The following is a 24,491-nucleotide window of genomic DNA, read 5'->3' as shown; positions in this document are numbered from 1 at the left end:
ATTTGTTACCCGTGAATTTAACTGATATGCTGATTGACTTCTTTTTTTTTTGATCCTGGGAAATATGCTCTAGGTGACCCTGCTGGAGCAGGGAGGTTGGACTAGATGATCTCCAGAGGTCCCTTCCAACCTAAACGATTCTGTGATTCTGCGATTTTCCAGACCATCCATGAAGCTGCTACGTGAAAGCGGACTTTACACGAGTCCCTGAAGCATTTGACCCTACTCTAAGTGTACTACTTATCATCATCCTTTGATCATGCCATTAAGGCAGTCTGTAAGGCTGATCTTGTCTCAAAGCAAATTAACAATTTTCATATAATTAGTCAAACATTGCAACAATGATTTGCTAATATCTCTTGATTGGTTTATATAATATTGTTTTCATAAAGGAATGGAATAGGCTTCATTTCATTATCTATTATGCAAATCTGGGTAGAATTCCTCTTTAAAGAAGAAATATAAACATATTGAAATACAAGAATGTAAAAAAAGAAATAGAAAATGAAGTCAAGTATATAGTAAGAACATAGTGAAGTATCATATAAAACATGACATAGGGCAAAAATAAAACATTTGGAATCTTAGCCATATTAGACTTGACCAATTTAAAATTTTTCAAATTCTATTTCACAGAACCACATGCGTAGTGTAACAAATTAAAACAACTAGCATGAAATCTCTTAACTTGGAAGAGTTCTATTTTTTGATAGTAGGTAATAAAAACAGACTCTCATACGCTATGGGGGAATATACATAAAATGGGGAAAATACTTAATTTCAGTATACCCCAGGTATAAATTTATACTTTGTGTGATTTAAAAGAAAAAACCAAACAAACTGCACAACAGTCCCTCCCACGTCACCCACACACACACATCTCCACAAAGTTTAGCAGCTTCAGCATGCCACTAGGGTGACACCTTGGCAACCATGGAAACTAATAACATGTTCATAAATGAATGAACACGTTTCACTCAAATGACTATTGCAAAAAACTGCCCAACAATTCTGAAATTGCAAAATATAGTACCCCCTAGAAACCCCATGAAAATAAGGAAACAAAAGCAACAGCACAATAAAAAAATGGTTGATTTTTCCACTAATTTAGCAATAAATTAAATTGTTTGGGAAAATCAGTATCAATGCTGCCATTCATTGTATTATGTGGGAAACCAAAAGCAATTATATCTCAGGCATGACCAGAAAAGGAGATTCATTCAGTTAGGATAGTAAAATAACTTGTCTTGTTTCAGCAAATTATCTTTGTAAACTAACTTTTTACAAAGATCCACTGCTTTCATCTGCTTCATATCGCAGCAGACGTAGTGGGCTAACATGTCACAGAGCTAGAACGTTTACATGCAGCAGGAACAGTGTATTTAACCTTGTAACTCACAACGATAGCTACTGACCTTCATGACATGTATCTAGCCATGTAAAACGTGCCACCAGTCATGCAAATATCTCTAAGCAATTTTATAGGGTATTGATATTATTTTTTCAAAATGAAGTGAAAGGATTAGCAAATGCCACAAGGCCATACTGCCATTTCTTAGTGGACCTGGGATTGAATAGCAACGTTTATTTCATGACTGTCACTGAACATCACGATCTCCTTAAAAAAATTACACAAAGACAATCCCAGAAGCTGTAAGACTGCTGACCTGGACCGAGATCTTTAGAACATGGTTCTCATACTGTGCCTTAAAATTGCCATAGGTCCTGGTCATATTTCTAACCTCATGATTATCAAATTTTTAAACTTGTACCTATGTAAAGGCTAGTCTGAACAAGCAGATCTTCTCATGTGCTATGGAGATACTCTCTAAAGAGTAAGGAAACAACTTAAGTGCTAAACAATGATCTTAAAAATATCTTTAAGAGCTAAACACTATCAAATAGCAGGTTATTTTCCAGAGCTTAATAATGTCGATTGCATAAACAAGACTAAACATATCATAAATTGTTTGTAACCCGATGTTGAACTTGGTTGGGTCAGTTCTTCAGTAGGTTTCAAAATGCTGAGATGCTATGCGCTTGAACAATTAGCAATGCAAAAATGGAAAATGGAAAAAGAAAACACTGTTTATTCATTGATGCCCTGAATTTAGTCAAAGCGCTGCTAGTTTGGAAAGGAAAAGTAGATTATATGCATGTACTAATTCTTCCTATCTTCTATCACTGTACTTTCAGAAGTGGGATTTTCTGCCTATGCTGATCAAATACGTCAGACCTTCAGAAGACTTCTCAGAATTACAAGCATGATCGGTTTAATCAAACACGTCTCGGTTGCTTTACCATACCCATTTAAATATCATGCAAGTGTTCAGAGACAAAAGGTTTTTAAGTGTAACCTCTCATAAAATAATACACTGTTGATTTTCATTTCAAAAATGCATTCCAGTGATTCTTTTCATGCATTTGTGGTAACAAAATCAGCATAAATTTGGGGCACCCACATTTGGTGGATGCACTGTCACTTTACACAGCCAGGCAGCTCATCAGAATCTCAAGTCTGATATAGAAATGGCACAGTTAGCTTTGTTAACGAGTGCATGAACTGAAAACAATTACTTCAAAGCAACAAATCTCTACAATGAAAAAAAATATAAAATTTATTCCTAGTACTTACGTATACATTCTACTTCAAAAAGTTCCTTGGTAGCTCAGCAATCTGTACCTTTGGAAACGCGCTAGAAAACTAATTCCAGCCCAGAGAACTTAGACGTCAAAAAGTCTAATGAGGAAAAGCTAGTGAAAAGCAAGCCTACACATTAATCTGTAGACTTGTAATTTTAAAGACACAAAAAGCAAAAAAAAAAAAAAACCAAACAAACAAAAAACACCCACAACCACACATATAATCACATATAAACTATATATATGAGTATGAAGCAAAAGACACACAACATAATAGGAGTTATATTTACTGCTTTCCATTTAAAAAGCGCTGAACATACCTTAAGAATGGCCTAGAGAGAAGTAAAACACATTTGTAACTTTTTGGGTATAAGCTGAATGAAAAAGTTTGCATCCATTTGTCAAGTAGAAATTTTCCTATCACTAATAAGAGTATTTCTAAACCTTGGCACTGCGACACACTGCCCTTTATCTCACACCTGGATTCTGAATGGCTCTCATAGCACGTTTCCTGAATTCTGGAAGAGAAGGAAGACTTTGGGGCTTTTTCTTGACAAGTCTAAGGAAGTCTGAGTATCAAAATCATCAGAAGCAGCCTCCTAAAAAGCTAAGAGAAGTAGGATCGCCTTTTGTATAATATACTGTACTTTGTACAAAGTACCCAAGCTGTGGCAGTTAGAAAAGAAGTGATATACAAGTCATTTGGACCTGAGAGTTAGGAATATCCAGATTCCCTGTCATACGCACAGACTGAATATGGAGAAGATACGTATGAACTGCTTTTTCTGGCAGGTTACAAAACATAAATTCCATTCCTGTTTAGATATACAAAACAATTTAAAATTCTGTTTTATGGCTTTTCACAGAATGATAACAGTTTCTATATTAACCAATTTATGTTTTGCTACATTAAATACAAGTGAAAAATATCTTAGGTCTCAAAAAGGGATAACTTTTAATAAGTATAATTTTTTTAGGATATGGCTTTTTGTCTGGGAATAACATTATTCTAAATGTTACCATTGGTAATAAAATTACTACCAAAATATTTTAAACTTTGTTTGTGTGCCAAGAATCTAAACAGTGGAATTAGTCTTCATAATTAACAAAGTGTGGTTAGCATTTTTTATTCCACTTCAGAAATTTAAAGAATTTCTGCAGTGTCTGTCTTCATGGCATCTACGTAGGAGGTCCACTTTTTAAATCAGATCTCACACGCTAGAACAGCACTCCACACTGTTGACTCCCACATCATAGTACTTTGCAGCAACATTTCTCTCATTTTGCAAAACATGCCGGGATCTTCTCAAATGTGACAAGAATAGCCTGTCAGTTCAACTTGTGATCTGTTGACTAGCTGCCTCTGGAACATGGAATTAACAAAAAAGCAGACTGTGATGATGCAGTACAGCTGGGTCTCTACTACCTAGAGTACAGCTCTTCATCAAGGGAGATTCAACTGAAAGACATACCTGCTTGCAAGAGGCTAGTGTTGCGGCCCATATTTCAATCCTTTTCTTAAGCACATTACAAGCATCATGGAGACTTTTCATTACATATGCTTTCATGCATTTTTCTTGGAGCTTCTTCTCTTAAATTCATAAGTATCTTTTACAGGTCCATTTCATTCATCATTTGTCCTCATCTTCGATTCACGTTTTAAAATATGTGCATTTGGCTCTTCTTCCTATCCTCAGGCTGCTTGCCATCCTCCTTTTACTATGTTATTGTCTTCCAGTCTCTTTCTGGCTGGTTACGTTCTCACCTCCCCTTCTGTTATTTCACTCATTTGACTAGATCAGAACAATGAAGTGACACTGATCAGACAGGAAGCTCAACAGCATCATAACTTCAGAATTGATTCCATTCACATTCCTACTTCTGTCTTCCACCCATATGTATGTTAATTATGCACGCATGTAATGTATGTTGGACAGGAAATCAGCACAGAAAGAGCCAAAATACAAGGTATGGTTTTACTCTACTTTTAACATAGTATGTTTTGGCTGCTTTCTCGGCAGCAGAGAAAGTGAAAGGAAACCAGAGAACTTTCAAATGAAGAAAACTATTTACTGATAGCTATATTTGTAATACACTGCATGTACTTGCATATTAGAAGACAGCTATAATGTCATGGCTTACTACAAATTCTGAGAAAGTCTTTTCTCCTCTGCCCTTGGGCTTGAAACTTCTAAAGAAGAGTAAGAGACACTGAAAAAATACATGCTATTACAAAATACAGTTTAAGCAGAAGATTCCATAAGTCAAAGTTTCAGCAGCATATGAAGCATTACTATCTGTACTAGACCTTAAGCAGGCAGTGCAAAGTCTTTTTCTTTTTCTTCCACTATTCAAGCTTTTTTAAAAAACTTGTTTTTCCCTTGTGTTTCTAATAGGAAGTTAAACTAATCATTAGTTTGCAGAAATAATTTAGCTCACACTTAAGCACAAAGAGCAATAAATTGATACATTTTTAAATACTAATCAATATCAAATATGTCTTGTTAAACGCTGCAGCACCAGCACTACTAATAGATAGGAATTACAAGTTGATAATGTTAAGCAAGACCCAATAGTTTCAACAAGTTCATAACTGCTTCAAAGATGATAAAACAGATCAGATGATGAACTAAATTAACCCCCTTAAAAATGAAGTGAATCAAAGCTCACAAGTGTCAAGTGAAGCTTGAAGTAGTGCATTTTTTCCCATTAGGGAGGAAAAAAAAGGTTCCATCATTTCTAGCTCTTCCTCATTTACAAACAATATCAATAATACAATGACAGTGTTTTCATTTGTTTTGTTTTCTCTATAGTGGTAAGAAAGCCTATCAACTATATAGTGGAAAACATTAAAGAATCGATTGAGCATTTAATCAAGTATTCATTTTTCTAAGCTAAGTCTTGGAGATAATAGCTCATATTTTAATCTCTTAAGCTACAATGAATCTGTCCTGTTCCATTTCCCTCCACTGCATACATTCACAAGTCTTGTTAAATAGACTGTTCCCTGGTGCTAGCAGATCTTAAGATATGTACTTTCTGCAGGCTGTTGCTTAGAGTACATTAACTGTAAGCAGAAGGCTTGAATGAATGCTCATCACCCAAGGGAGTAGCACATAAACCACCTTGATTATATTGCTATAATGCAGCTACAACCCAGCGCTACATCTAGAAGCCAAATCTCTGTACCTTTGTTGCTCACCACAGAAATTAACACTTCATAACTTTTAAGCAACAGTAAGTGCTTCTTCATCGTCTTTTTTGGACAACTTAGGTTTTCTATCTTCAGGGGGAGAGGGAGTAAAAGAACTAGGCTACTTGAGAAGCAGGTCTGGAGAAAAAAAAAAAGCAGAACAAAAAATAGACAAACAAAACAAAAAAAAAAAAAAAAACCCACAGCCTTACTGATGTATAAACTTCAGTAAGCTAGACCTTTTTTCCCTAGATACTATTCAGGGAAAAAATATTTTATCTGGATAAATAACCATGAGTTTTCCCAATACCTCTTTTAGTCAAGAACTGAACTTTACAATGAAAATATTTTCAAATGTCATTTCTGTAGATAGCAAGAACAACAACAACAACAACAAATCTTTAGATAAATATCATAAGCCAAAAGCACTTTTATAAGTTTGCCAAAAGGATTATAAATGACCTAGAATTCAAAATCTTTTATTAAGTTTTTATTTTCCAACTCCCAGAGAACTTGAAAATGCCTCTATTTAAAAAATACATTTAAATACAGTCAGGCAAAATATCAGTTATTTCACAAGTAGGGGCACATACAAAAGTTCCTAGAAACGTTCTCCCTTTTGGATTATTTTTTGAAGAGCTTCTGGTTATGAACAAATTCAAATGTTAACATTCATGCAGAAATGAAGGCATCAGTGCATTTCAAATTGTCTGAAAAACAAAATAGGCTTTTCTAAAAATGACACCTCAAAACATTTGAAGTGAAATATTTCTCCGTAACAAGCTAGGAGGAAATCCCAAGTGTTAAGGGATGACAAGAGTGGTAATGCCATTAACATTCTTTCAGCACTCCTTGTCAGTGTGTTAATGACGTCCTGCTGCTCAGCCACTGCGGGCTGGGGGCGGAAATCACAGTCAATTCAGTATGCTGAGGTTCTGATTTAGAGTATATTTGTTTCTTCCCTCGTGGCACGCTATAAGAGAATCTATGTTCCAGTGCAGAGAGAATTACCAGTTAATGTTTAGTGCACATGAAATATTTTCTAACATTCTCAGTGCACAAAAACCCCAAACATACTTGGAGCAGACTTTTCCCCTGATCATTTCATTACCACTCAAGTAGATCAGGTAAGGAACTAATAAAACTCATTGTACTGTGTAGCAATAGTCACTGCTAGAACATAGCATAGAACTATGAGCACATATCGATATCAGCTGAGAAACCTTGGAAGCAGAAGGCTTGACTTTTTTTTAAGAAAGCATTTTGCTTTAGTGAATAGTGCTTATTTCTGAAAATTAAGTTATTTCACAAGATCACTGTTATGAATAAATACTGTCTAGAAAAGCTTTTATCTGCAACAGTTTTTGCTCTTTCACTCATGGTTCCCTTAATATTGCAATTCCTGAAAAATAACAGATTTGATTAAGTTATTTGCATGCATGCAATTAATCAGAAAAAACAAGTGTCACTTTTTACTGCTCTGGTACATATCCTTACTATTCACATTGAGCCAAGGGTCTGGAGAAAGTGACAAGCACTATGTTACAGCATCAGTTTCTAAACATAAATATGGAAGAAAGAGAGGCCTTACTGATTACTATGTGATAAAAACTGCTTGACCGATGCAATGCTAACGAGAAGGGAAAAAGTTTCTGCCAATGTGAGAATCAAAGCATGAAGCGAATCAAAGCTAGAGCTAGTTTGACCCAGCTAAGGACCATCTGTAAAAGGACTGCAGGTGCCTCATCATCACTGAATCTTCCATGGAGGTCCCAAATTTGACGGGCACTCCTTCCAATGGAAGACATTGGCTAGAATGCTAGGTTCGTAGCAAAATTCTTTACCCAAAGAGCAGTCATAAGTCATCAAGAAAGAGACTTGCTTCCTCTGGCACCTCACAAAATAGTTGGGTTTATGCTGAACCTGCATGTGGAGGTGTGTACAGATCTAGCTATTCTGATTCAGACTCCCTGAACCTTGTGAAAGCTGGAGGAGAAAGGCAGCTTCAATTCTTCTGTTATGGCAGTCCCATTCCCTCATTCTAAAAAGGCATTCCTGTTTAGCCCACTCTTCCTATTTGAAAGGGCACAAATAGGAATGAAAACTGACTAAATTTAGCAGGTGGTGTGTTATGAAAGTCATCTAGCAGCACAGGTTTACCTTCTGTTTATGTAAATCTATTATAATATAGGCGAAGTTAGTTTACTTCAATAGGTACATTTCCACGAACCACCTGAAACTTCCAGTTGCATTTTCAGATTTCCAGGAAATGTTGTCCTAGAAGAAATAACTTCAACAACTGTTGTTTAATATTTGATTTTACAACCCAAACTCTAATAGATTCTCAGTTGTAGTACCTCAAGAGATGCGATATATGCACTTGAAAACAAAAGTCAATATTTACATTATAATACTGTGGTAGCCTGGTGTTTTAAAGATATCAACAAGATGAGGCACGTTAATACTCTTACTAAGCTAAACGATACAGTTGAAAAACAAACAAGTTTTGTTAAGTCCTAATTTAAGGACATATTAGTCCATCTAGGATACACTGTATAAAAATGTTTTAATGCGAGATTGTCAGCAAACTCTTCAATGGTCCTCAAACAAGATCTCTGGTTCTTTAAACTCAAACAGCTAGAGCCAAGAGTCAGTCTCTCTTTAACTGGCAAAATAATTGAAAAGAATGAGCCTAATGAGACCTTGTCATTAAATAGTGTGCCCTCCTGCTATCTGAAGTCTACTGCTTTGCCCTTCCGCACAGAACAAAGCTCCAGTCCATTTTTTTAGAGGACTATATCTTTGAAATCAGGGTGGTTGAGTGAGTGCATGCGTGCTCGTGGAGGGATAGTTGGTATCTATGTATCTATAGTTCTAATTCAAGATGAGTTAAAGTTCAGTGGAATCTGAACTGTTCAACTTTCCAAGGCTCACCACTGAAACAGCATTTTATTCTGTTCCATTTAACCTTTCTTAATAACATGCAAAGTTAAACCCCATTAATCGAATTTGTTTCTCAACCCCTATCTATACAAGCACTCTTAACATCACTAAAAGGAAGACTAGGCACACACCTATCACGAGTGAGTATAGAACTCAAAGTTTTCCATTTAAAATTCTTTAATTACAGGCACAAGCACTGAAACAAAACAAGGAGTGAAAGCAAAATTTGTCATGGTCGCTAATTACTTTTCTAAACTGTTGAATCAAACTGCCCAACTGCATGAATCTGGGCTAATTATAAAAGAAACAGCCCACAGCTAAAGTTAAATTATTTACAATTTGATATTCAAGTGAAGTAGAGTTCAAGCCATGGACCAGATAACAGAAAAGTTGTCCCAAGAATCATAACTTACTTAATATTAAATGTAATTCATGTAAGGAATATTTTAATCTTTTCTTTCATTGTAACCATATTATACTTTTTGCCATAACATGGCTGTAACTCTCATAAGGTATTGAAACCAACTACTCCTAGTGGCCTACCATACAGGCCAGCTTCAGGATCCCTCCCAGTGACTTCAGAGCATGCCCTGAGCACTCCTTAAAACTCAGACAATTAAATACTTAAAGAAAATCCCTGATACAAAAAGGCAGGCAAACTAAAATTCTAGCACAAGAGCAAGATAGTGACCACAGAAATCACTTCAGAATCTCACAGAAGTATTTCCATATAGTTCATTTTTTTTAAAATTCCACAGCGTTCATCATAAATAAAACACACAGATGCACACTTACAGAATGGAGAGCTGTGTCCTGGGAAGCGGAGATCACAGCAGCAAGCTGGCATTGCGTTAACTAACTGAACACAAGGTTCCACGATGATCATGCTGGCTACAGAGCTACAGTTTTTTTGATGTAGAACAAAGTTATACATAATATAATATTATTCACTCTTCGTGTCTAGGAAGCTACAAAATGATTACTGAAATTCTGTATTTAGTCAGAATCTATATTTTAAGAAGTATGTTGACAAAAATATTAGTCATCTAGAAAAGAAGCCCTAAACCAATCTACTTTGTTATTGCAGAAAAATTTAAGTAACCTCACCACAGTATGAAAGTTCTCACATGGAGATGATGATCTCTAATAAAAACAACTCCTAAAATTTAAAGGAAAATTAAAAAAAAAAGTCACAATGTCTAGAAACTGGAAGTATAAAAAGTCAAACCAGCAACAATATGCCTATTTTTGAGAGAAACAATCTTTGGTACAACCTATTAGGGATGTAGCAGAGTTGAATTTTTAAAATCTAGATCACACACCATCATAAAGGACATGATATTAATCAAAGAGAAGTTAACTCCAGCATTATTTGGTGAGACTTTTCTGTTATACATGAAAACAAACCAGATGATCATACTATATCTTAACTATATCTTAACTATCTTAACTATTAATTACTTAGAGAAGAAAGCAATTAACCTATAGCTACCTCATCTAAATCTATTATTTTTATTGAACTTTATGAAAGGTCATAAATGCAAAAAAAGGAAACACTCTTAAGCAGGAAGTCACACTGATATGACTACAAAACCAACTCAAACGGACATCTGAACAGCTCTAAAGCCAGTCTGATGTAAAACCAAATGTGATTCTGTTATCAAATGATTTCATTTGGTTGCCTCTAGTTTTCCTTTAAATATGAACTATTCCGATAACATTAACCCATTATTCCTCAGATTTTAAATATCAAACTGTGTTAAAATAACTGCTCAAAACATATATCGAGCTAACAGACTGTAACCAACGCTACTTAAATGTAAATCTACCAGCTTTTATTCAATGTTTTTTGATCAGTGAGCATACTTATCTGAACACATTATTCCTGCACTGCATTGCGTTGTTTTTAAACAGATTGTGGAACAGTACGATACAACTCTCCCTATCTGTCTTTGTTTTAATACTTAAAGCAGCTTTAAATTATTGCTACTCATTTAAGAGTTATATGAAGTGGTATGCACTGAAATGAATAACCGTATGCAGTAAATAAAAAGAGACTAAGTGAAATCACAAATTAGCTTATTTAAAAATGGGTCAAGAATAAAAACCCTACACTAAAATATAGTTGTGAATTTTTGTCACTGGATCCATTCAGATGGTTGACCCCGTTAAAATCTAGTATCCAAATACACAGTAGTTAGGAGAAGCTGTTCACTACCTAAGTGCGACCAGTATATTTTCTTACGGCTTGACATCAGTCCCTTTTTAAAGAAAGCTATGACTTCTGTCTCATTGGGCTAAGGCAGAATAGATGTCACATTAACAAATTGAGCTTTTGTAAATAAACGCACAGAAGTCCTTAGTTATGGCCATGTACCATATGCTAAGTATTTCCATACATGCAGAAATGTGCTTTGTGCAAAAAAGGTAATTCTCTTTTTAAGAACAATAGAATTTTGCTTAGTCTGTTTCAAAGTTTTGTGAGCTTCCTGCATTTCCAGTACTTTAGAACTGAACAAAAGTAGAGCTGGATATGTGAAAATTTTTGAGGGAAAACAGAGGTTAAAATAGATGCATCATTTTACATTCTCCTGTAGGTTTTGCTTACTAAAAGTTAAAGAATCTACAGTCTCTATTCCCTACAGAAATAAAAGGATAAATCAATCTTGAGTATAAAATGCATAAATACTGTTTTCTAAAATGACCTGTCCAAAACAAAAAAAAACGAAATGAGTAATAAAATTCATACTCTCTCCTTCAAAAATCACGATATTTGAAACTCGTTATTACCCTCAGTTCTACTACAGATAATTTTCTAGATTGAAAGAACTGAAGTTACCATTGAAAAATTGTTTTTCTATGAGATAAAAATAATTCTTATCTTTAAGACAAGTTAATATAACTAATTTCTAAAATAGAAAGCTATTCTATTTTTCTTTGGAAGTCTGCTTATAAGTGCTTTACAGTTATACTCGGAGAAAGAACACAAAATGCATTTCAGTTTACTTAACACCTTAGGGGATGTGAGGTTGTTTTGTTTTTAAACATTCACCATATTTTGATATGCTTTTCTCTGTGCTAGAATAAAAGCATGGAAGAAGGCATTTAAAACTGTTTTTTTCAAGCGTTGTAAATACTTTACCAGACAAGTAGAACACACAGACCACCAACCAAGTAGTGCAAAAAGGATATGCTCATCTTTTCGACAAACTTATCATGTGCATCTTTCGTTTTAGGGAAATGCTCAATGTCATTTTCGAGGCGCCGGATCTGATGGTCCATTGAATCAAGGTTGCTCTTGAGATTCTGGGCTGAAACTAAGAAAAAAAATGACAACAAATAAAAACCTGCCAGACGCTAGTTAAAAAGAATGGGTAGCAGAAGGGGAGAAAACAATGTCAGTATAAATAGTCTTAAGGAGAGTGATTCCATTAAGCACTCACATTTTTCTGAGTTACTGCTCATAAAAATTCTAGTCTTCATAAAAATAAGTGAAAATATCTAATGCAATACACCAAATCATCATATTTAATGTGGGAATGTCATCACTTTATTCAGCCATTAGTTCAAATGATTCAATTTCCATTTAAATTTATCGATAAAAATTCTAACATTTCATTCTTTTAAGTCTAATTTGAAGATTAAGAAGTAGCCAAGGTTCAAACAGATTTTACCTTATTAATGCATGTACTTGGTTAAATGAATGATCTTATTAATGCATGTACTTGGTTATATAAATGATTTAAGGAATAGCCATGGAAGAAAAGATTAAATATTTTTCTTTTATTGAAATTAAACTGATTTCTATAAACCAACATCTGAAGTCCTCTGTTAATATCAAAGGCAGGTTTGAATAAAAAAGGTGCTGATAATTACAAAAAAAAGTAAAGAACTTACAGTACAGCAGCAAAAAAAAAAAAACCAGAGGCTACTGTACTGCTAGGCTAGTGTACTACACTGCTTACTCTGATACATTATTCTACCACTGATAAAACCACTAGACTGTAAACCACTATTTTTTTTAATTTCTATTTGAATAACCACTGATTTATCATTACATGACAGAAATCTCCAGCAAAAGTCACGACATCAAAATTTTCAAGGTACACTACAATACCACAAAGAAGAAATCAAAACATTCCAGAACTAGATAAAAAATGAGAGTCTTCGCAGAGAAAGTTCCTGGTCAAATCATAATATCAAAATCAAACTGAAAAACTTTCCAAAGGAGTAAATGAAAATTATGACATAAGAGGCTATCCAAAAAGCCTACCTTCCATTCTCAATTTAATCATTCAGAACAGCCCGCTTGACAAGCACTCACTCTCTCCATTTTGGAGGCCTATTCTATCTTGTGCTTTCATCTCCTCTTGCATAGTTTACAAATATACACTTTCAAGAACACAAAAAGAATCTCAATATCACCTTTCCCTTAAGAGCACTGCAAGGTTTGCATGTTTTCAGCTCCTTCCTCTAAACTCAATATAGAACGTTTCAAATTTTATGATTACAGGCGATTCACGCTCTGCAGACCACTTCACCTTTAGTGAAAGTGTGTATTTCCTGGCCAGTTTTTAAGAGTACAGTGTCACAAACAACTTCTGAAGTGTGGGATCAGAGGTGTCAACTTCCAGCATCTTAGCTACTTGCAAGCAATTGGCTAGGTGAACACTTTTGACTGACTGAGGGCAGCTTCTGCAGAAAGCTCATACTGCAGATCTGCATCCTCACTAACCCAAGAGGTAGTTCTTTCTTTAGTCAAGATAGGCACGTGATTTTTTTTTTAATAAAAGTTTTCACTCTTCATTCTTTTTAACTTAACTATTTGCAGAAAATTTGAGATAGCTTTATTTCATAAGATTTCATAAGAATATCTTGTTTCTTTTTTCCTTGTCATTACAAAAAAAAAAAAAAATTATTGTGAATATGTAACACAACATAGCCAGAGCAAGTCATTGCAGGGTGGCTTGGAAAACAGTACATACGAAATAAAAATGAAAAAACCTTACAAATACAGAAACTGTTCCTAGAACAAAATTCATTCTATGTTCTTCCTAAATAATTATCCATAGCATCCATAATGGCATTATTTACCTTTTCACAAGTATGTTCAAACGTATGATAGCTGTCTTTATCACATACTTGATGTTGATGATAATTTCAACTGTATCCATTCTGGAAACTTACTGAGTAACTAAGGAACTACTAATTAAGTAATTTTAAAATTATATTGAAGTAGCTTCTTAAACTTAAGTAAGTTGGAGGGGGAAAAAAAACCCACTGATCATAGCACCCTTTTAACTATTAAGTCACTATGTGAGTAACCATGAAGTCAACTGCTAAAGTAGTCTGAATAATAAATAGTAACAATGCTTTTAGGTTATGGCTCCATTAGTTTAATCATTTCATGTTAATAAGTCTGAAAAGGAACACTGGTATTTTTGCTTGGACTGAAGAACTTCTTTGAATTACTATAATGGAAGTTTTATCGGCAGTTATTTATCTGGATAGGGAGACAAATAGCCCTGAAGTAAAATGCTAGAACCAAAAAATAAGTTAGAAAGGATGCAAATGGTAATTTTGTTGGTTAGAAGAGGAGCAGCTGGTAAGCAAATAGGCAACGTAATAGATAAAAGTGTTGAACTCTCTTCAGTGATTTCAAAATATTTAAATGCATGACTGCCTAGTAAGAGTAGTTGTTTATTTCTGTCTGAAATTTAGAAGTGCAAAGGAATTCAGCAAGTAATGACAAATAAGCATTCTTGGTCTCTGTGATTAAAATAGAAGGAAAGCATTTTCAGTAATTCAGTTTTATATAACTGAATTCAGAAAACAGTTCAGATCAAGTGCATACTGGCTTTGAAAGTATGAAGGAACTCTATCCAAGCAAGACGTCTACGCTCCAAAGCTGTACTTCCTATACTTAACTTTTAGAGGTATACTGGGCACCAAAAAGCGTAAAAGAATATTCATTTTCATTCACGGTAATGTTTTTTTTTTCCCTAGCCCAGACAAACATACAAATTTATGTTCAACTCAAATATTTTCCTGAACAAGCCTTTTTTCTGCAAGAAAGGCTTAAGACTTTTTAATAGGAAACTTGCATATACAATCTGCAATAAAGTATGCGCTTTTCCACCCATAAAACATTTTAGAGATTTACTACTTCAGTAATGTGAAAAAGAAGGTAGCAGTAAAACTTTTTACTCTTTGAGGGAAAACCATACAAGTTTCTTAGATATCTTGCAAGGTTTTGCCTTAGGAAATCCCGAGGCCCAAATGCTATTGGCAGTAAAATGCCAGTTCTTTGAGCCCACTCTTTCTGTTAAAGCACAGAGCAGTAAGATTGTACTACTGTTCTACCACTACTCTCCTCAAAGCTGGTGATCATAAGACAAAGATGTGTTCATCCTTCAATTTGCCCATCATTCCACGTCTTCCAAATTAGTCTTTCTAGAAAAAACGGTCTAAAAAGACCCACAGAAATGCAGGATTTGGTCTTCATTGGTGCACAAGCGTTATTCAAGAACCGTTAATGGGAAAGCCTCTGTACAGCAGTAAGTACTATTAGATTTAACGTTGTGGCCAGAGAGAGCAACCAACTAAATCAGTACACGGATACCAACCTTCAAGATAGGACACACTGAGGCAAACAATAAAAATAAATAAATAAAACTCTAGAAGGAGCGATTCTAAACTAGGAAGAGGCCTAGACAGCCTGGACACTTTCCTGTATCAGCAGCTTGGATAAAGTGTTTGCCATGCTTCAAAAGCAAAACAAAGCAACAGCAAAAAATCCTCCCCTGCCACCCATAAAACTTCATAGGAAAGTTAAGAAAACCATCCATAGGGAAAAATGTCAGCATTTAGGAAACGGAAGTTTACTCAAAAAGAGCAACTCAAAATAGGACATATTAAATATAAAAATAAATTAATAAATCAAAAAAAAAAATTTTGAAGAGCAAAGCATGTTCAAGTTCACAATACAGAGTTCTTCAAATACACCAAAACCTGGAAGCCAGCTGTGGAAATTGTAAGGACAGCTTGAAGGTTTAAAAAAGACATGCTCAGAGATGATACGTTGTAACAGAGAAGCTCAATTAATTCTTTGTGTTGATCTTCATTCCTGAAGATGCTGGGGAGAGTCCCACACCTCAGGCAGTCTTGTAACAGTCAGACCAGAGAAGCTACATCAATTTCAAGTTAGCGTTCCGTAAGTATTAAATAAAATAGGTGAGTAACATGTTCATAAGTCACCATGCATTCACCGTATGTTAATAATGTCGCTAGCAGCACTCAGAGAGGCCTGAAAGAACTCAAATGTGAAACTGTAGAACTGCTGCCTGGCACGCATTTCTTACCTTCACAAAAAGCCACCAATGCAATTCCCTTGTACAAGAAAGGTTTTAGAGGGGATCACGGGAACCATAAGCTGGCCAGGCTGATTTTTATCCCATTAAGATGGCAGATTATATAATAATTGTAAAAAAATAAGACCATATGGATAAAAATAGTCTATGGGCAACTGTCTTCATGGCTTCTGTAAAGGGAACTGTCTCATTAACTGCTGGAGTTCTCATGGATATCAAACATGGGAATTCAGAGGATATAACATATTTAACACTTTAAGAGCCTTTGACAAAGTTCCATATTAGGGGGTTTTTAAAAAAAAAAAAAAGAAATGTCATGAGATGGGAGGAAAAAGGCTCTTCTGCAGACTGAAAGCTGGTTAAAGAACAGGGAACAAAGGGTAAGGTTTAATGATAGCTTTTCAGGTTGGAGACAAATCATGAATGGGGCTCCTAATGGTTGGTGCTGAGACTAGTTTTATTCCACACTTTTGTCAGTGATGTAAAGAAGGAATTGAACAGTGAAATCTCGAGTTTGCAAATGATAAGCTTTTTCAGGCTGTCAAATATCATGCTGAAGATAAGGAACCCCAGACCCACCTTACAAAACAGGATAAGTGGGCAAAAGGTGTCAGGTAAGTTTCACGTGTAGATGAATGTAAGACAATGAATCTAAAAGGAAAATGATCCAAAACCCTGACTGCACAACACAGTTTGTGACTGGTGGTTTCAGCTTGAGAAAGAGATCTTCAAATTACCATTGATAGCTCTCAAGTCCTCAGCTCAATTTGCAGAGGCAGCCCAATAAACCAGCAAAGTGCTGGATATCATACAGAAGTGTTTTGAGAAGACAACGAATATCATTTTTCTGCTACATAAAACCTCAGTAAGTCTCATCTAGAGTACTGTGTACTCAGTCTGGTTTCTGCATCTCAGCGTTCGAACAGGACTCAGAAATTAAAATGAATAAGATAGAGTTAAAATGGACTAAGAAATGCAGCAGCTGCTTTATAAACAGAGACTGTGATAAGACTAAAAATGTCACAGAATTGACCTTCACCAAATCTTGCAACACAAGAACTAAGGTACACTTGGTGAAACTACTAGGAAATCTGTTTAACAGAGATGAAAAGTAGCACTTTACGTAACAAGTAGCAACCTTTTAGAAGTCTGCAGACAAAGAACGTTGTGGAGGCAGGCAGCACCAGCAAGTTTAGAAAAGAATTATACAAATTCCTATTAAATGAGTCCATAAACGGGTACCAAAGGAAACAAGCAGACACATAAGCTTCAATATCTCGCAAGCATTGATTCTGGGGATGAAAAGACTGCAGGAACCAGAAAATCTCATGTGTTCTCCCTAAACGGTCTATCTCGCTGCCACTGTTGGACAGAACGCTGGGTTATCGCTGCTCTGTCCCAGAGGGACATTTCTTACATCCTGGTTCCCCAAGTCAGAAAATACATTGAAAGACATACCTAAGAGGCAGCAAGATTTCTCAGCCTGTTCTGAACTGCTAAACACATTGGCCCATTATTTAGCAATAAGAATGAGCTGGCTGACTGAGAGCCGTTGCAGCTCTAAAACTGAAAGAAATGGAGCATCTTTAACAAATGCATGTGTACCACATCCCAGTATAATAGAAAGTATTTATGAGACAAAGGAGAAATTCAGTATCAGAAACTAAACATACATACTTCCACAAACTAAAGCATTGTCACACAAAATTACTGTGAATGTATAAGAATTGTACTATTAAGAGAACATGAAGTTCTGGGGATTTGTATATCAGCAGATTCTTCTTCATATCAGGGGAGGGCTAATACAACCACCTAGATTGATCAGTATTCCCTTTGCAAAAATACTGCTCTGTTCATCATACATAAGTAAATTTGCAAGTGTTTAATCATTTAGTGTATTATTATTTATGAGAAACCAAGATCCACAGTCATTTAAGATAAGGTGCAATGCCATTTTAATAAGAAAGGTGATTTTTTTTTTCATTTTACAATTTTCCTCTATATTAATTCCTCTTCTGTAAGCAAAATCCCATTCTCCTATTTCAGAGAAAGCAGTTGCACAGACTGTGCTAAGGAAGGGTCAGTGAATGTTTAGCAGACCACTTGAGTCACAGTAAATGCTAGCAGCCGTTATCTCATGTTAATGTCAACCGCCATTGCAAATGCCATTGTCAAATGCTAGCCACCATACAGCCAAGCTAAGCATTTCATATCCACAGCATTACAACAATAGTACCAAAGGACTTAACCTTTAACCCTGTCCAAAATACGGTTGTCGCAGACTAAGAGTTTTCTCCTACAAAAAGAAGTGAAATTATATATTCTGATTAGGTGCAGCATCTCTTGCATCAAAAATTGAAAGCATCTGAATCAGGCCTTCTGATCATAACGCAAAACAAGGATGGTCATGTCCAAGCATCAGGTTTTGATGCAAAGTAAAAACTCTAAAGAAACAGACAATCATACTGTTTAAATGACTTTAGTAAGCAAAGGTAAGTCTATATGCAGCAAGTGGACAGAGTATTTGCAAGTCTAGACAGTAACAGGACCATAATTCTGCATTTGAGCATATTAACGGTGAGTTACTTCTTATGCTTGAGAGCAGATGAAAGCAGTCTTTCACAAGAGCCTGAAAAATACTTTGAGGAGAAATGGGTGAGCAAGTACATAGTCTGCAGGAATTACAATCATTCAGTACCTAACCCACACTACTGCATATTGAAGTATATTAAAAATAATGAGGATTTGTTCTTTAAAAACGTATTTCCATTTCATGTCTGATAACTATTCCTGTATAAACTAATCCCACAATGCAAGAAAATAAAAGGGCACCTGGAGGGGGAAATTTCATCTCACTCTTCCTTCCTCTCTTCCCTCAAGAAAGATGTTTTATTAAACCATAAAAAAACTTTGCATATATCCATTCACTCTCTGAACGCACAAGAACTGAATAAGATCAGAACCAACATCCATAATGCAAAGACAATTGATCCACAGGCAACATCCAGATTCAACTCTGATCTTCATCTTAGCCTTAACTGATTGACCAGACAAATATTGGTTTTATGGAAACACAAAGAAGTGTTTCTAAAAAAGAAAGGGCTGAAATTTAAGATAGGACATGAACATTTAGACTTGAGATACTTCGGACTTCTGTTGCTACAGAAGAGTTCGTAGTTCTTTATGTCAGGTAAAATCCTCTTACAGAAACTAAGAATAAACCAAATGCTTAGAAATGTAAATTGTCTGAACCCAAATTTAAGAAAATAAGAGGCTACTAAATGACTTCCCTTGGAGGTGCTGCAATCCGCTTGAGTATTCTGAGTTTATCATAGCGTGCCTGTATTACCCAAAAAAACCCTCATACTTGAAGCCTCATGACTGGAAAGGTTTCAGACCTTGAAGTAGTACAGGGCCCTTAACATGCTGTTATTTCTCAAGTAACTCACTATTCCTAATAGAAATCTTTCCTAACACAGCTATACTGTTTCTAGGACACAAGCTATGATCATTCATGTTGTTGCACTCTGCTGTAGATAAACCATTGCACTAAAAATTAAATCAAACATTAAATCAATCTTTCTGAGAACCATGGTAGAGATATGCTTTTGGTCATAACTCCTCCTGAAGGCAAGAGGAAAAGGTATTGTAGATACTACATACATTACGCCTTCTTATCATAAATCAGAGTTTCACTACATGCTAGTGTGATAGATCACTGTGTGATAGATATAGAACAAACTTCAGCAGTAAAAATAACTACATATTGAAATATCTTGCCAAGGCAGGATGTTGAACTTCACCACTGTAAGTTTTGAAGAGACTAGATGAACAGTCAAGACAAGATGGATGAGACAAACCCTTAAAACGGCTTCCAAGCCTACTACTTATAAGGAAAAACATCCTCACTTTCTGTTAAGATAAACATCATGTATATTTTTAACATCTACTTGGGCAAAAATAAAGAACCAGTATTGAGAAGTACATTCTTACATCAGCAGTCAAAGAGTGTCACAGCAGAACCCCAAATATGGCAAAAGTATTTATTAGTTCATAAGCTTGGGAGAAATTACATTGCTTTTGATAGTATTAGGTCAAAAATATGTATTTAAAAAGGGGGGTGGAAGGAGGGCCTCAGAAATCCTACAAATACTTAGAAGTAGAGATTTATCCATCTTATGATGGGGAGGGGCAGAAATTATCCTAACTAACCAAGCAGTACCTAAACAAAAACAAAATAAAAATCTAAAAGAAATTCCTTGTTATATTCTTTTTAAGGTTTTAAGGCTTTCAGAATCTACATCTTCCAGGACATATACCTTCATAAGAAGTAGCACTGAAATACGCAGCACCCCTTAAGCAACTCTTAATACAAGCTCTTTCTTACTATCTAATTCTTTCTAAAGCCTTAAAATTACCATACTGAAAAAAGACAGGTTTTTATTGTGATCCATCTACTTTCGCAATTAGGAAGAAAAAACCAGTTTAAATTGATGGTCAAAAAATATTGTCCAGAATAACACTCAGTTAAGCAGGCAAGGTTGCCTTCTTCCCACCAAAACCATGAAATAACTATGAAAGAATGGAGTGAGAGGGATAAAAACACTGGTAAGCATAGAAACTTATTTATGCTGATCCAGTTTACATGAGAGTTGCAACTTTTATCCCTAGGACTTCTACACTAAACTCATTTTTTGGTTTACCAAAGATAAAGCAGTTGTGTACTGATTCTATTGTCCTCTACACTTGCCAGTAGAGATGGAACACAATCGTAAGATAAGAACATCTTGTAACAAGTCTAGTCCTAAGTAGCTCCTGGCTTCATCAGAGTTTAATGAGACATTCAATCTAAGACATAAATTATCTGACAGTCTGAGATGATGTTTAATGAGGCATATATGTGCAGAAGCTCTAGACTGCAACAGTGTCCTCAATCTATAGAGAGGGGAAGGAGACTTATCAATCCTCTGGGACATGGGAAGGAAAAGTAAAGTAAAATAATCACACTCTACCAAACCAAAAAGAGTGAACCTTGGAGACTCACAATCTCAACTCCGTTTAAGACCTAACGGCATCACAGAAAAGAAATGTTTAATGCTTATAACGTTTTTGGATGTCACTGTCTTATCACTGAAAGAAAACAAATTAAATAAAAAGATGACATACAGATTTTAACACGCATCTGGAAAACAGTATACCACACAAGTCAAACTTACAAAGAACAATGATTTGGTACAAACTATGAACAGATCTCCAGTGTCTCAGAAGAACAATAGCAATAACAGCCATCTAAAATGACATCCAAATTTAATTTAATTTAAATGTAACATGCACTGAAATGCAAATGCCATTAACAAGCTTGCCTTGACAAGTGAGACAGTAAACATTATAAGCAGTGTGCCTTTTCTTCTCCTCCGGAGTTGATGAAATTACAGTGCCCATAATCCAGAAACAGATAAGTTGGCGTAGGTAGCTTTTGTTTAATATCACAATATATATACAGAATTTTACTCTGCTTTAGGAAACGAATCTCCTTGTTCCTGTTACAGGCTGAAAATGCTCCAACGCTTATGTACCTACATACATGTTCAAAGAGTACAACTGCTCCGGTTAGAGAACTGGCCACACAGACACCTCACTTCTAAGGCATAAATTATATATTATTATGATTATCATAACACAACTTATTGAGCCCTTAAAAATCAGCCATATATAGGACCACTAAAAGTCAAAAATGTTTTACCACTAATGCTGTTGACATGAGACAGCTGTCCAACTCCTTTCCAAAGCACGGTACAATGCCATTTCTCTTACAAACTATTTCAGCAGGAAATCCCTTGCTCGTTTTGGACAGGTCCAATTGTCCAACTCAGTACTCACTCAAAATTCTTTACATCCTAAGGTCAAACTAATTAGCTTTAACAGACCAATTTTCTGAAAAAGAAAAAAAAATAGCTTCAGCCCTTCAGATTCTTTCTGTCTGAACTTTGATTGTTTTTATTTTTTGTGACCTAACAGCCTTCACAGATGACCTTTCCACTTCATTTCACTATGAGTGAATTGCTTACAATCATACTTTGTAGAATACAAATGTTTCAGCTGAACATGAATTGACTCATAATGTTATAGATGAAATCCCTTTAGAGAACAGATATCTTAATTTCAGAAACTTTAACCAGGAGCATTAGAGGTTATTATAGCAAATAGCCTCACCTCTAGCAGCATTCTTCTGGCAATAAGGTTTCTGTAGGGCACTCCACAATTTCACTCTACTTGGAAAGCAATTACACGTGTATCTCAAGATCTCAAAGGCTGAATTAATTCTGAAAGCAAAGCTTATCTTTATAAATTCAGCACCCAATACTAAAGCCAAAACTTCCTAACAAAAGTATAAAGTGAAGTTAAATTTTAAGTGAGCAAAGGCCTGAAACGATTCAACTTTTACATTCTATTCCTTTCTTTTTTTTTCAAATCGCTGAACATGCTATTTTTGCTATGTTTATTTCAAAAGCCCATATTTTGCACTGTCACTATTTCTCCACAGTCAAATTTTGCTTAGCCTGTATAATTTCAAACTGACATACACTTACTGTAATTCATTGAGAAGCCACTAAGCTGCACTAGGTTCAGTGGTGCAAAGGTGTGGAAACCCCACAGAGTAAGGAAGACAAAGAAAGAGTAAGCTTTTGTAACACAACCTATTTTATCCCCATTATTGGAGATATTTAAAAATTGACTGCACAAGGCCCTGAGCAACTTGAGCTAATCTCATAGGACCTCCTTTGAGCAGGGGCTTGGACTAGATGGCCTCTAGAGATGGCCTTCTAACCTGTATTTTTCTGAGATTCTGTGAAAAGAACATTTACACATACACTTCAGCAACTTCCTACAAACGATTTCTCATTTTGAAAACTAGCTATTTTCCTTATCTTCCTTCCCGCAGAAATGGATTTAAGCTCATATTAAGTAGCATTTAAAAAATTCTGACTAGCTAGATGGCTAGCAGTACCTTTAACAAAAGCATATAATACAGAAAATGTTTTCTAGGAGCTGAAGACACTGATATGAGAACATATTTGATAAACACGTATGGGGGGGGGGGGGGAGGTACTGCAGCTGCTGACATACGACAGCTTCAGATCCTTTTTAAATGCCAGCTTGCTTTACTTCCATTCCTTCTCCAGTGTTTGCACTTATAATCTTTCCCTAACAAACAATTATGTATCTATCACTAACTCTCTGTGGCAACAACAATTCCATATGACAGATGCATTCCAATGTAGTAGTGTTTCTATGCATTTCTAACAGCTATATAAGCTACCTATATGTGCAGGCTATCTATGCTTCATTTTTATTGCTTTGGAATATCTGTGCATTCAACTCATAATAGGGGCTTGGTCTTTCCAATTTGCTTCCAGAGGTTTACCAACCTTTCTGGATCAGGAAGGGTGTACATTCAAGAACAGATAAGGAGAAGAAAAAGCAGTAGGCGCTGTTTTGCAACTTTCACAGGGCAACTTACTTCCAAAGGCTGGTATTAAGGAATTCTACAGGGACGAAATAATTTGAAAAGTGGTTTAAAGTGGTCCTCAAAACTGAACTGGTTCAGCAGCGGTCAGAAATTTCTTTAATGTATAACAGCCTATGAGAGTCATCCGGACTATTCTCTTTTTTTTGCCCTCTATAATCACACTTCAGGGAGAGAACTGGACCCTCAAAATCCATGTCATATAAAACAACTTTTTTAATGTAGAAAAATGCTCTCAAATTTGTCTCATAAATATGATGATCTAGAATCCGCAAAATACCCTAACACTCTGATGCTAGCATGATTAGCTTGCTTCAAAAATCTGAACCATTATTTTATGTAACAATTAATGCAGATTAGAAGATAGCAGCCAAATTAAGTCTCAGAAGCCTCACAGATCGTAATAGCAAAGCCCAGGAAAATTCAGTAAATAATTCTGCAGACTGCAGTCCAACCCAGAATGCTATCGACTCCCCAGCAGGAGCTCTTTCAGAAATTCCACCTCAGAACTACAACACAAAGCCTGTCTGTGAAGTTTTGCTTCTCGATCTTCTTCACTGACATCTTGTCAACGAGGGAGAAAATTTTTGCTGCAACACTTTTATTGAGATAATGCATAAGCTACTGTCAATACAGTTATGATATATGCGGATAAAGGAGTGTAGCTAAAGGAAAAAATCCCTACGGTGTTTTGATGTACCTCATGTTTTTGTATTTACTACATTCAGAAAAATATATTAAGAGAGTTTCTGACATTTCAATATTGAAGTTTATGTGAAAGAAAAGAATGATGAAAGCCATCATACAGTATAAG

General features: G+C 35.5%; 1 protein-coding gene across 10 annotated transcripts in view; it reads right to left on the bottom strand.

The window, feature by feature from the left end:
• The window catches only part of DIAPH2 (diaphanous related formin 2), a 280,711-nt gene that overhangs the window by 124,122 nt on the left and 132,098 nt on the right, over positions 1-24,491 (bottom strand). For 4 of the 10 annotated variants that reach the window (XM_068956705.1, XM_068956706.1, XM_068956707.1 and 1 more), the window contains one exon: positions 11,973-12,096. In XM_068956705.1, the coding sequence (XP_068812806.1) occupies positions 11,973-12,096 (124 nt within the window). Of the gene's footprint in view, positions 1-2,950; positions 4,007-4,115; positions 9,679-11,921; positions 12,097-24,491 lie in introns of those variants that run through there. The other 6 variants (XR_011143402.1, XR_011143405.1, XR_011143403.1 and 3 more) reach the window with 6 other exon arrangements.

This window comes from Struthio camelus, chromosome 11, assembly GCF_040807025.1.
Source record: "Struthio camelus isolate bStrCam1 chromosome 11, bStrCam1.hap1, whole genome shotgun sequence".
In the NCBI taxonomy this organism is placed as follows: Eukaryota; Metazoa; Chordata; class Aves; order Struthioniformes; family Struthionidae; genus Struthio; species Struthio camelus.
Note: the sequence above shows the minus strand (reverse complement) of the source record. Positions and strands in the feature narration are given on the sequence as shown.